Source organism: Lynx rufus, unplaced genomic scaffold (genome assembly GCF_022079265.1).
Source record: "Lynx rufus isolate CCGP_SWC_20201006 ecotype Redwood Valley unplaced genomic scaffold, mLynRuf1.p SCAF_6, whole genome shotgun sequence".
NCBI classification, from domain to species: Eukaryota; Metazoa; Chordata; class Mammalia; order Carnivora; family Felidae; genus Lynx; species Lynx rufus.
In genome coordinates this window covers 1,385,722-1,398,865 of record NW_025814878.1, presented here as the reverse complement: position 1 = coordinate 1,398,865, position 13,144 = coordinate 1,385,722, and the positions used below count along the sequence as shown (strand labels likewise).

At 57.0% G+C, this 13,144-nt stretch overlaps 1 protein-coding gene across 6 annotated transcripts in view; it reads right to left on the bottom strand.

The window, feature by feature from the left end:
- Positions 1 to 3,791: 3,791 nt before the first annotated feature.
- Positions 3,792 to 13,144, bottom strand: part of AGPAT4 (1-acylglycerol-3-phosphate O-acyltransferase 4) — a 126,414-nt gene continuing 117,061 nt past the window's right edge. For all 6 annotated transcript variants that reach the window (XM_047101698.1, XM_047101699.1, XM_047101697.1 and 3 more), the window contains 2 exons: positions 6,791 to 6,989; positions 3,792 to 4,355 (listed from right to left, as the gene is read on the bottom strand). In XM_047101698.1, the coding sequence (XP_046957654.1) occupies positions 4,261 to 4,355; positions 6,791 to 6,989 (294 nt within the window). In that variant the 3' untranslated portion in view covers positions 3,792 to 4,260. The remainder of the gene's footprint in view (positions 4,356 to 6,790; positions 6,990 to 13,144) is intronic.

Sequence of the window (13,144 nt, the reverse complement as noted above, 5' to 3'; positions counted from 1 at the left end):
CAGGGGGGCTGGCCTTGAGAAGGGACTTGCCCTTCCGTCTGGCATGTCGATCAAGGAAATGAGCTTCATTCAATCCTGGCAAAAAATTAAAAAATGGTTTTAAAAATGGTGTTTAATTAAATCTCTAGGGATACTTTTAGGAAATCCTCCTCCTCCGATGCAACCAATTCTTTATCTGCGCAGCCACAGTGTCCTCGTAGAGGCGGGGAAGAAGCCACAAATGAGGGAGTTTCAGCAGCTGGCGTGACATTCCCACGCGATTCCTTGGCAAAGGCAGCAAATGACCGTGAGTCTGGCCCTGGGGGAGGGGCCGCGCCCCCGTCCAGGGTGTCCAACCCCACGTCATTCGTTTTAAGAGCCACTGAGCTGGCTTCCCAGTTTGCACCCGCAGCAGCTCCCGGCCGTGTGGACGCACAGGAAGCCCGCGCACGCGCGTCACGGAGCGGCGTCCACCCGGGAGCCGCCTCTCGCCCCGGCCCTGGCAGCGCTAGGCGTCAGGACCCGTTTTGTCGGAGGAAGAGCATTTACAAGGAGAACCGGGGCCGGGAACGCGAGCGGCCCTGCGGGGTCGCAGGTGGGGCGGTGTCCTCGCACCATTGCCGCCGCCCCGAGCACCGTCCTCCGCAAGCCCCGCGCCAGAGCCACTTCCGCGGAGGCTGCAAGACCCGCCCGCTGAAGGAGGGCGGACACTGGGTTCCCCGGGGAACCCGGCGCACGGTGGCCCGGGGGCTGACACCGCGGGCGCCCTACCCGGAAGCTCCCGGAAGGGCGGGATGGTTCGCGGCCAGTGCGGACGCGGCCGGCAGCCCGGGCCCCTCTCGCTCTTGCGGTCTTGTCAACACAGACGGCAGGTGGTGCGGCCCCGACGCTCCTCCAGTGGCCGCGCTGGAAACCGGCTGCCCCAGGAGCATTTGTCCTCACCCGGGCCTAGCAAGTCGGTGAAGAGTCTGACCAGTGCCTCGGGGCAAGCTGGGTTGGTTAAACCGCGTTTTGAGCAGAGAACGGGTACCCTTTGGTCACTTTTGTCCATATTTAGGAGTAAGTGCTACACTCTCTGCAAAGCCGAAAACGTTTCGCGTGGGGACCAGCCAGGCCGCTGTTCCACTCTACCGGGAGAGAAACCGGAAGCTGCCAGGGCCCCTTTCAGTGACGTCACATCATCTCTTTCTGCGTCATGGCTGCATGGTTAGCATTGGATTTTACTGCTAAGTCACTGTGTTTCAGATCCACTTTTACGGATATGTTGGGAAAATATTAATGTTTTTAATTTTTAAACACCAGTGGCTACTACTTTTACAAGGTTTTGCATGCACTCATTTAGAGAATACAGCAAGTCAAGAGATACTCTGGTACTACTGTGTGATCCTATGAAAAGGGTTGTGGTCTCTCTAAAAAATAAGCAAGATGATAGACTCACAGAGCGCACGAGTTCCTCCTCCACGGTTACTCCTGGTCCTTTAGCAGGCCCAGAATCTGTCCACTGCCCGTGGCTGCAAGCTGCATTTTGGATGGCTGGGGATTTTGGTAAAGAAAGTCACTCTGTGGAGTTGGTTTCCTAGAAGAAGTGCATCAAACTCCCTGCCTCAAAGCTGCAGGAAGCCCGGGGTGTGGCTGTCCAGAGTGCAGGAAAACGGTGTTTTCCTCTGAATCCCGGCGCCGGCTCTGAGCAGGGCTGACCCAAGCTACAGTCGGATGAAAATGTCAGGACGTGAAGCTCTTCATCCGGGGCACGCCACCAGGGAGCACTACAGGAGGCTTAAACCCCATGGGGTCTTAATTCGGGGACAAATCTACATCCTGGGAGCCAGAACGGCTCCTTGCTGAAGAGATTCTGGCGTCTGTGAGACCTGCGCACAGGTTAAGGGGCCCAGGGATGGGTCTTTCCAAGGTTCTGTGCTCGTCTCTGCCATTACAGCAGCAGGGTAGGAGGAAAACCAGATCCCTGTGCCTCCTGACAAAATGCTTCTTCGTGGGAGGGCAGACAGCTGAAGGGAGGACAGGCTCTGTCCCCAGCACCCCGCATTCTCTCGCTGCCTAAGGCGATTCTGAGAAGTTGCGCTGACGAGTCCTTTCCCAGGAGAGCATTCTGCCTGCCCTCCTCCGACCTGGACCCACGGCACGGGTGCGCAGCCTGCGTCTGTCTGCTTGTCAGATCCTGTGTTTGGTCCCAGAACCAATTCAGAAAAAAAAATAAATGTCTCAGGGCCCCTTTTATGTTCTGGAGTGAAGGCAGGGTATATGTTATTAGAACTTAATCACCACTGTATTGAATGGGGGGGGGGTGACAGGAAAGTGACACGTTTTTGGACACCTCAGGGTGGTTTCTGAGCACTTTGGGAAGTCGCGAGGTGGAGGGCAGCTTTCTTATCTCTCATCCCTCATTTGTTTAGTGCTTTAGGATTCTTACAGTGTGTTTACCCTTGAAACAGCCCAAGAGGTAGGTGTTATCACCTTTGTTTTACCAACGGGGAAGCTGGGACTCGTGGCAAAATGGCCCGAGGTCTCGGAGCGAGTTAGCGGCAGAGTGCTGTGAGGGCGGACCACACAGCTCAGGGATGACGGACTCTGACCGCTTTACTCTGGTCCCCTGCGGAGCACGGAGTCCCCAGCGGAGAGCGGCCCCCACATCCAGGTGCAGGTTGACACATGGGAACAAGTATACAGACATGTAAGCCGCTCCAGGGGCCTGCGGGGGATCTGCCCACACCTCTCTATTCTTCTTGCTTTGTGGAAACCGTGCGTCTGAAGCCAGCACGTGGCCTTACGCAGGGCGAGCACACACGTGGGGCACATCCACCCTGCTCTCAGGCCTGGGCCTCACCGGAACGCCCGTCCCACAGCCAGAGTTTGTTCCTCTTCTCCCTTCTGCAGCTTATGTCCACGATACGTTACTGTCCCTCGAGCAGAGAGAGCTTCTGTAGCGATGACACCTTTCAGTACTATTTGCCCAGCTTCTTCTGGGAGCACAGAATAGACCTCTGTCCTGAGCAGCGTGTCGCTGAGCACAGAAAGGCTTCTCCCGCGTAACTCTTCGCGCTTGGAAATACCGTCGGTCCAAGTGCCGTCGCGTCTTGACCCGAGAGGACACAGTGGCCGGTACCTACGTGTTCTCCACCAGAAGCGTCACTGCCTCTCTTTCGTGTTTTGCGTTGGCCTGTGGGGCCTGGAGGCGGCTTGCAGAAGCCCTGCGTGTGCCCGTCACTCCCAAGAACACCTTCCATGCCCAGGAGCAGCCCTCGTTTGTGGTGTGAGTCTGGGCTTCTGGGAGAGACGTGGAAGCCCAGGGGGTGCTTGTACCCCGTGTCTGCTCCAGCCTGACCCTGCTCAGAGGAGTCCCGTGGCCCCTGCATGGTGTTTGCCCCAAAGGAGCCTGTCCTCGTTTGAGGGACCCGGTTTCTACCGGCTACTGAGGTGGGCAGTGGACGTAAAGTCATTTCTCAAATCACTGCAGACCGCAATGCTTAACGATTTTTCCATTCGGTTTCCTCAGGGAACCGGCCACATCTTCAAGGCTTGGGCCAGGGAGACTCCGAAAACCGGACCTCACTGGGCCTGGCGCTGACCCCTGTGACAGCCGCGCTCAGCCCGCCCCCGGCACCGCCACACCCCTTGAGCACGCGCTCCGGGCTCCTGCCCCTGCGCCTCCTGCCGGGAGGGCCCCTTCCGGCTGCCCCTGGCGTGCGGAGTCCCGCCTGTCCCTCCCGGCAGTGCTGCGGGGTCACTGCCACCTGGACACAGGGCCACGGCACGGAGCCGGGTGGATGCGCGCGGCGGCCTGTGTAAACACGTACCACAGAGAGCCAAACACTTTAATTGGTTTGTTTTTTTTGGAGGCATAATTTAGTCATCTTACCTAAAGCGCCTTTCACTCTCTCGCGATCCAGTACAGAAAACTCAGCACCAAAGAATGAAGGGGATCCCCTCCGTTCCCCATCCCTGCCCTCCCCCTGTGCCTCAGATCCCCCCCAAATGATCACAAAATAAGGCTTACACTCAACCGCACACCATTCTTACTCATATGTGTTCTTTCTCTTACACTCACACACACACACACACACACACACACGAAAAGAAAACCAAAACCCACTAAAGCGTGATGGGGGAAAAAAGATTTAAGAACATCTTCCTCCCCATCTGGCATCGAGACCAGACTCCCTGGCTTCCCAGCAGGGGCTCACCCCGCTTCGTCCCTGGGTCCCACTAAAGATGACAGCGTCCACCAGTCCCCAAGGTCCCCTCTGGGTGCTGATGTGTCCGGGGTCAGTCGTTCCGTTTCTGCTTGCTGTCGATGTTGCCGTAGGCAGAGCCCTTGTCGATTTCTGTCACCCCAATCATCCATCGGACTCCCATGGAGGCTGCGGAGATGGGAAGGCAGGGACTTAGGAGGAACCTTTGAGGGAGATGCCGACGGGAAAGCCATCTGCAAGGCTGCAGCATGAGCTGAGGGGCTAACCTGGGCCCGTTGCGTCCTCCTGCTGCACGGTTACCCTTGAGCACGAGCGTCAGGATAGACTAAGTGACACTAAAACAGAGCAAGGCTGTTCTGCTGGGGGGTTTTATGCTCCTTCGACCCTTCGAACTGCGTGAGCCACGCTCCATTATACGCGGAGGCTTATGGAATTCCTCTGCTTCCCGTGGGGCCCCCGAGGCAGAGAGGATTCCCTCGCGAATGCAGGGCAGGTGCTTACTAAGGCCCCTCAGCGAAGCCTGATAGCCCCCCCAGGAGCCTGGAGATTGCTAGGGTTCAAGTATCTGTTCGGTGCCCGGCACTGCTGTTGGTATAACTATAGAGCAGAGAACAAGGAAAGTCTGCAGAAAGCCTTTTCTCCCAAGTGAGGTTTGGCCCAAACAGAGAACGGGAGGGACCCTCGTGGGAACCCAGCTGAGCCACCAGGAAGCTGGGAAACAAGGCCAAGTTCAGATGCTGTAGTTAAAGCTACTCCCTCCGAGAGGGCAGACTCGGTGAGCTCGCTCAGGGCAGGGAGCTCGTCTTAATCACCCTGATGAGCCCAGCACCAAACACCCCAGGCCCGGCAGACTGTGTCTCACACGTTTCAGAATGGATAAATGGGTGACAGCTGAAATCTCCATGACGCACGTGTTTAAAAGCGCGAGCAGCGTGGCCAGTGAACCATCGGTCAGGCATCCGTGGAGCTGACTGGTGTGCCTGAGCACAGCCCGGCCCGATGGGGCCCGTGTATCCCACGGGCCAGTTACAAACCAGCCGGGCTTCAGCCTGGGCCAGTTCTAAGGAGGACCCGTCCCAGTGGCCAAACCACCGTGCGGTGGCTGTGATGAGAGCGTAGAGAGTAAAGAGGTGCATAAAACATCAGCCCCATTGCCCAAAGGCCTTAAAAGGGGAACAAGACACACGGCAATCCAAGACAGAGTGCAGGGAGGCTGGGGCTCGCAGCTGATGAGGCGCAGGGGCAGGGGGCACAGGGCAGTCTGCTCCTCCAGAGCTCCTGGGGACCCCATCTCCTCGGGGAGAGAGTCCAGCCCGTTTTTGGCTCTCACCACACACCTTCATCACCAAGGAGCCAGGTTCTCCTGAAGGCACGGGTCTCTGCCCCCTCCCTCCTCCCTCTGGAGACCCTGACCACAGGAGCTGCCTGTCACCTGGCCAGCAGGCGGCAGGGGGCCCTCTGGCCTGTGGGGGAGGGGGACTTAAATCATCGGAAATGGGGTTTCTCTTACACCCCCTTTTTTCTACAGAGAGCAGGCGTTATTTTAATTTGCAACATGAAAATAGACCTTTTAATTTTTAAAAAGACCAGAGTAAGGTCTGTTTGGGGAATAACAGCCAGTTTGGCCTGTTGCAAACAGTCTAGAATTGGTTGGTTTGACCCAAAAGGATGAGCGAGGTCTCGTGTGCTGTGACGAGTGCAGGGGAAGTCCATCTGTGTGAATTTACACACGCACGTGTGCGCGCGTCTGGAGGAATGTGAGCCAAACTGTTAGCGATGATCATCTCCGGGAAGCAGGCTCACGGGGCGATTTGACACACTTTTATACTGTTGGCGCCTGGCGCGTTCGTTCGGCGCCTGCATGTTTTGCGGGAGTAACTGCGCCTGCCCCCGGATCGCGGCACACGCGTCTGCTCCGTCACAGGGAAGCAGGCTGCCCTCTGCCCACGCTTTCTGGTCCCGAGAGAGGATGCCTTTCCTCCCAGACTCGGGGCGACCGGGCCGCTTCGGGAGGCCTGGCTCCCGGGGGATCCTGCCACGTCTCCCTCTGGCCCCAGGGGCACCTGACTGCAGGGAACCTTGGCGCGAAGAAACCACAGCAGTTCAAAACTGCTGTCCGTGAAGCCAGTACGGCTCAATGAAAACGCTGTCACCAAACCCCTCTCTCGGGTGTCGGTGCGCGTGGCAACCAAGTCCGAGAAGCATGCGCACGTCCCCGAAGGGGCCTGGACCTGCTTCGAGTGGCCAAGAGCCTTTGTCGGTTTCTGTTGGGCCCCAGGAAAAGGGTTTTCCTGGGGAGAAGGAAGGCAGAAACGACTACAGTTGAGCGGTGCTGTCCGCAGAGACCCCGTGACCGGATCTCCTGCCTCGCCGGGCCACGGGGAAAGATTCCTCCAGGCCTGGGGTCCCGGGTGTGCGTGGACACGGGCCCTGCGGTCCGCTCCTCCCTGTGCACCTGCAGCCTGCGCCCTCACTCCAGAGGCCGTACGGCACCCGTGTGGAGGTGACCCCCACTCCTGCCTCCACCTGTCTCCCCGTCAGACGCTCCTGGAGGTGGCGCGGGTGGGGTGGTCCCTACTTCCGGGCCTCTCGTCTTTACTTACCCACAAAGAAGACGAGGACAAAGCTGGCCAGGGTCAGGGAAGACCCACTGCTGATCATGTTGGTGAGGAACCGGAAGAAAGGGTAGAGCAGCAGGGAGGCCCAGAACAGCCAGTTGATGAGCGTCCAGGGCCGCCGGGGGGGCACCATGGGGGTCTCTGGGAAGGTGCCCGTCCTGTAGTACTCCTCCTGGAAGGCATCCTGGGAACAGAGAGGCGACCCTGAAGCACTTCCCTCACGCGCGACCCCGGGCTGACGCGGGCCCTTCCCAAGGCTCCGCTTCTGGGGGCGGCTCATGGCCCCCCCCCCGGCCCCCCCCCCCCCCGCCTCTGGCCAGGTGACCGGCCTCTGAGGCCCAGACTCCCGGTCTGCAAGACGGACAGTTCTGCCGCCCAGGACGGGCCAGTAGGGAGCGAACTGAGGCGACACGCTGATCCCGGCCCTCAGTGGATGCCCGCAGAACGGACCAGAACCCCGGGGCTCAGGAAGAGCCAGGAGCTCACCCTCTTGCACCTGACCCATGACACCGCTGCACTGTCCTGATCGTCTGGCCCGGGCACCCAGGCCGCACGACCACGAAAGGCTGTGGGGGCTGCTCGCGGGAGGCGAGGTGCTCACGGAGGAGGCCGGGCAGGGGAGGGCTCGGTGCCCAGCCCAGGCCGGCCTCCAGTGGCAATGCTCTCTGTGCCTCCTTCCTTCCTCAGGAGCCAGCAGCCGTGTGCAGTGGCTGTCAACACAGCCAGATGGCCAACAGCCTCCTGTCCTGACATTTCAGTAGATTCTCATCTGGTGCCCGACCCGAGACTAAATACAGGAGTTCCTCCCCCGCCCCTTCTCTGCGGGCTCCAACCCCGCCCACCATGGACGCCTGCACCTGCCGAGCCCTACGTATGCCGCGTCCTTCCTGTGTGTAGCCCTTGTGCGTAAGAGACGAACAGCAGTAACAAAATAGAGCAGTTCCAACAACGTTGTAACCAAGGCTCCGTGACTGTGGTCTCCCAGTGCCTTCACGCACGTACCCTCCCTTCTAGGGACGGCGTGAGATGATGAGATGCCCACGGGATGAGACGAAGGGAGGAACGGCGTGTGAGCCGCCGGCCTGCTACTGACCGGGTGCCGAGTCAGAGGAAGGATCGCCTGCTTCTGCACCACCACCGACCGCGGGTCACAGACCGCGGGTGAGGGGACGGCCGGTGGTCTAGTGTGTGTGTGTGTGTGTGTGTGTGTGTGTGTCAGTGCGCCATCACGGGTCTCGGTGGGGGCACGGCGAAGCACAGGGAGCCCCGAAGCCGGCCCTGCGCACGGCGAAGCACAGGGAGCTCGCCCAGCTGCTCCCCGGAGCCCCGAGGTGGGAGTGAGTGACGCAGCGGGACCAGGAGGCGGCCCCGAGGAGTGTGCTGCCGGGAGGGACGGGCACCAGGACACCGATCGGCACTTCCCGGCACCGTGTGAGGATGAGGGCCGGCAGCCGTGGGCAGTTTCCCCATTTCTGAATATCGGCAACAAATTAACATCTCCTAACAACACCCCGGGGGCTGACAACACGCGTGCTGCCCCAAACCCATCTCTGGGTCCCGCGAGCCCCGTGTCTCAGCCCAGTAATGTCCCTGTTGTCTAAGGAGGCGAGGGTCCTGGAAAACAAGCCTCCATATGCCTGCGACTTACACCTTAGGTACCGAACTGTTCCCTTCAACGGCTTGAGATAGAAATCTCTAAAATACATCCCACTTCTCTTTTTTCCCAGTCAGGAAAAATACTGAGGAATATGCTTTTTTGACCCCTAGGGAGGGTCATTAAAATGAGTCCGCAAACGGGCCTTTCTGGAAGGAGAGCCTCTGACCCCTTCCCTGGGGATTCAGGCGCTCTGCACTGCGGCCCCTTCCCAGGCCCGGTCCAAACTTTCCTCCTGTGTCTCTGCACTTGGGCCAAATAATCCAATAATTCTAGGAGAACCGACCTGTGTGCCGAGTGCTCCCGACGCCCGAGTGACGCAGAGCCTGTGGCCACAACAGACCACCTGATGGTGACATGTCCGATGCCCAGAGAGAGGGCACCTGACTCTGTCAAGGCCTCCCATGGTCCCTCCCTGCCATTAACTTGGCTGATGCTTCTCATCTCAGGCTGGGGCCACGGGAGCCCAATAACCAGATAAGGGGTTTGCTGCGGACTGATTGTGCCCCCCCCCCCAGAATCTGCATGTGGAGACCGGATCCCCAGGGCGGTGGCTTCAGGAGGCGGGGCCTTTCGTGAGGATGCAGCCCTCATGACTGGGGGCCCCCCCTTAGCACAGGGGCCCCAGAGAGCCCCTGCACTCCATCCAGCACGTGAGGACACAACAGCCTGGGCGGGGGAGGGCGGGGGGTGCTGGCCTGGCCTCCTGAGCTGCAAGAGGCAAAGGTCTGCTGTGTACAAGCCACCTGGTCCCTGTCACTTTGTCATACAAGCCTGATTGGACAAAGACAGGAGGGGATACCTTTGCGCCTTAAAAAAAAACCCCAAACAGCTTTATTGAGGTGTCATTTACATATCATAAAACTCCCTCATTTTAAAAAGTGGAATTGTTTTTTTTTTTTTTTTTTTAATTCTTCTCTTTAATAGTCTTGATAATAACTTTTCTCTTGTGATATTTCTGCAGAGGGCCCGGTGCCACTTTCCCCATCTCTTGCCAGAAAGACACTGGCTAAGCCAACATTTATTTGTGCCTCTAGCAAGACGAAAAGCACTGCTTTTTCTAGGGGGTCAGAACGAATTCAACCCAGAGTTTTCTTTGTCTCTGTTTCGTTCAGAAAACTAAGACCCTTCACTGCCCCCACTGACGTGGCTGCTGCAGTAACCCTTGCTGGCCTCCCCGGGGGCGTCACAGTGACTCTGTGACCCGGCAGCGTAGACCCGAAGCACGTCTGGGGCCAGACGTTAGCTCCAGCAGCATTTATGGCCTCTCTTGGTCACGTCCCTTCTTTTGCAAGGAAGTCCGGCCCTACGGGGAGATGGCTTTGGTTCATGACGCTTCCAGTTTTTGTTTCCGTGTGTAAGGATCACGTGGCCCAGGAGAGGCTGGAATTGGGAAATGTGTTTAGTGAAAGGGGAGTTGATCTGTTTCCAGAAAGAGCCATCAGCCCAAAAGCGTAAAGGAGGAGGAGGCCCTCCTGACGCAGGGCAGAGCCCCTGAGCACACACGGTGTGCGCACAACCAGAGCCCCGGGAGGCAGGCACCACAAGCCACGCCGGCCAAAAACAGCCCGGCTGGTTGGGTTTTCCCAACGTTCGGCTCAGCAAACTGAAACGTCTTCGATGGTGCTGGGGGAGGAAGGAGGGAGGGAAGGGAAGAGGAGGAAAGAACGAGAGACAGAAAGTAAGCACGTCTGGGCAGGAGGGACATTTTCAGAGGACGCCTTCCCCGGCGTCAGCCTGACATGGGGGCGGAACTCCGGCCGGGCATGTGCTGTGGGCAAAGGACGGTACCACGGGGCCAGGCCAGAGACCCTGCCGCCCTTCCAAGGAGCGATGCCCTCAGTGTAAGCGCAGAGGCCCTGGCCAGCTTGGAAAACCCTCAGTTCTTATGCGTGAAGAATTTCCTGCTGGCTTCTGCACCCCACACGGAGAAGCTGCCAACCGTGGCCCCTGTGGCCCCTGCACGCCCACGAGACGGCTCGAATGCCCCTTTCCTTCACCCACTTTTCATCTGGCACCATTAAGGACTAATTCTTCACCCCTGCAGCAGACTTCAGACTGCACGCCAGGGAACTGAGTACTTTAAGTCACAAATGAAAAGTTAGCGGGGTGCCTGGGTGGCTCAGTGGGTTGAGCGTCCGACTTCGGCTCAGGTCACGATCTCGCGGTTTTTGGGTTCAAGCCCCGCGTCGGGCTCTGTGCTGACAGCTCGGAGCCTGGAGCCTGCTTCAGACTCTGTGTCTCCCTCTCTCTCTGCGTAACACTGCCCCCCCCTCCCCTGCCACTCACACTCTGTCTCTCTCTTCTCCAAAACTAAATAAACATTAAAAAATTTTTTTAAAAAAGAAATGAAAAGTTAGAATTTGTTTAAGCCACATGACAGAGGAACCATCATGGCTCCGGGGAAGGTGATTTGGGAGCTGCTGTTGTCCCCAAAGGGGTCACCTGAGGGCGTGCCTGGTTTCTCAAAGCCCACACCCTGCAGCCGGCAGCAGTCCTGAATGCTGACAAGTGATCAACATTGTGCATTTCCGAAATGCCAAATTTGTTCCACTTAAAGGATGGCCCGGGCTTCAGAGATGATGCTCTTTCTATTTTAGGGTGTTAAAATGGCAGTCGTAGCTAATGGGTTTCTATCTATCTATCTATCTATCATCTATCTATCCATCTATTTTGAGAGGGGAGGGGGAGACACAGAATCCCAAGCAGGCTCCGTCTGCACCATCGGCCTTGAGCCCGACGCGGGGCTCAAACCCACAAACCATGAGATCATGGCTTGAGCCAAAATCAAGAGTCGGACACTTAACCGACTAAGCCACCCAGGCGTCCCTAGTGGGTTTCCTTTTGTGTCTCTGCTGGAGCAGAAGAAAGTGTCAGCACATCCCTGTGTGGCTGCCACCACCCTGTCCCACACTGACAGCCACTTTACTTGTCTGTGACATCAAAAGCCTGAGAATTACTGCCTTAAAGTCCCAAGCTCAAAGTCAACAGAATTGTCTTTCAACACCATACATCTGAAAGATGACGATTAAAACAGAGCCCCACTCTGACAAGCGTGGTGGGGCACCGAGATTTCTGGTACGTAAAGAAAGCCCCAGACCCAGCTAGGCTCCTGAGGAAACAGGGCTGACAGAAATGAAAGGATGCCATCGTTCCCTGCCATCCGGTCACATCTCGTCTTGGAGGCACCGCTGACCCTTGCACTTACTGCCCAGCGGTGTTCCCTCCAGGGAAAAGGCCCGCCTCAAAGGTCTGCTCACCGGCAGACACAGCCCTCCATAGAAAGGAAGAACTTGGCCTCGGGAACCCGGCTTTATTAGTGAGCTGCGAAGATGGACAAATGATGTCATTCCCTGGACCTTAATACCCTCATCACTAGCCTAAGAGCTCGGAGCCAGATGATCGTTTCAAGAATCCTCTCCAAACTGAACGCTATCATTTCTAATGCGTACATAGTTTAGAGAAAACCTTCCCGAGAGAGGTCGGCAAGAAGGAAAGGCGCCTCTCCACCAAACACCCAAGTGGCTCGGTTCACACGACGGCCGCGGCTCTCGCGCCCGAACACAGGAGAGAAAGGGCCGAAGGAGAAAAACCTCCTTTGCTTTGGTGAGTTTTGGGTCCTGCGCTTGTTAGATTTGTGTGGTTCTTTACAAAGCGATTCATTTCTTAGGCTTTTGCTTAGCACGTTTTTCTTCTTGCTAATAGTGACATTTTTTTATACTGCCTAAATGACTAAACCAGAAAACCGCACAAGGAAAATGCTGCCTCGTGCATGAAACCAGAGGAAAAGAGTTTGTGTTGTTTGTGTGTTTCTGTCGGGCCTGGGCCCGTGGCAGCACGGAAGCGTGATAACTGGGAATCTTGCTAAAAAGCATCTGCAGTGCGTTTCCAAGGGCGGGTCTGCAGGCCGCGTGTCAGAGGCGGCCTTCTAGAAATACACGTTTCCAGGGCTCCTCAGACCCACTGCACAAATCTCTGAGGCTGAGGAAGATGCATGGCTCACACTCTGTGACAGGTGTTTACTGTTGACTATTTGTAAGAGGAAACTGGATGCCCATCCCTATTACTCGTCCAGAAAAGACACGAAGCAAGTTCCGTGAATGCGCTTTTAAAGGCACCATCGGAAAATCACTTCCTTGGGAACGCAGGAGCGACTTCTAGCTAAGACAGTATGAGGATCTTGATCCCCAAAATGGAGCCTCTACTTAATCTGATGGTAGTAACTGGGAAGGCTTTGGGGCCAAAGCACATTGGCAAAGGCAGGATTAAAATTCCTACCCCACTGTAGGGGACAGCCCATAGAGTTCTGGGCAGTTATCTCTAGAGGGCTGGGGCAGGGATGGGCAGTCTGTATTTACGGAGTTCGGCAACAGGAAATCAGTATCCTGCTTCTTGAGCTCGATTCTAGGTAATAAGCTGGTTTGCCCTTAAAACGTACGATGAATCAGAAATAAGTCTTTACGGGCAGTGAGGCTTGGTCATAAGGACGCCTTCCTCATAGGTGGAAGCTAGCCTTTTCTCCTTCATAAGATCAGGCAGTTTGGACAATGATAATTAGCCTGCCTCTGCCCTGAGCAGGTCTTTGAAGAGAGAAGCCAACGGAAGGTAAGGTCCTGCCCAGAGGAAGCAAAGACGGTGTGTGTGGTGGTGACGGGGACGCGGGGGGAGCTGAGGGGCTGGAACAG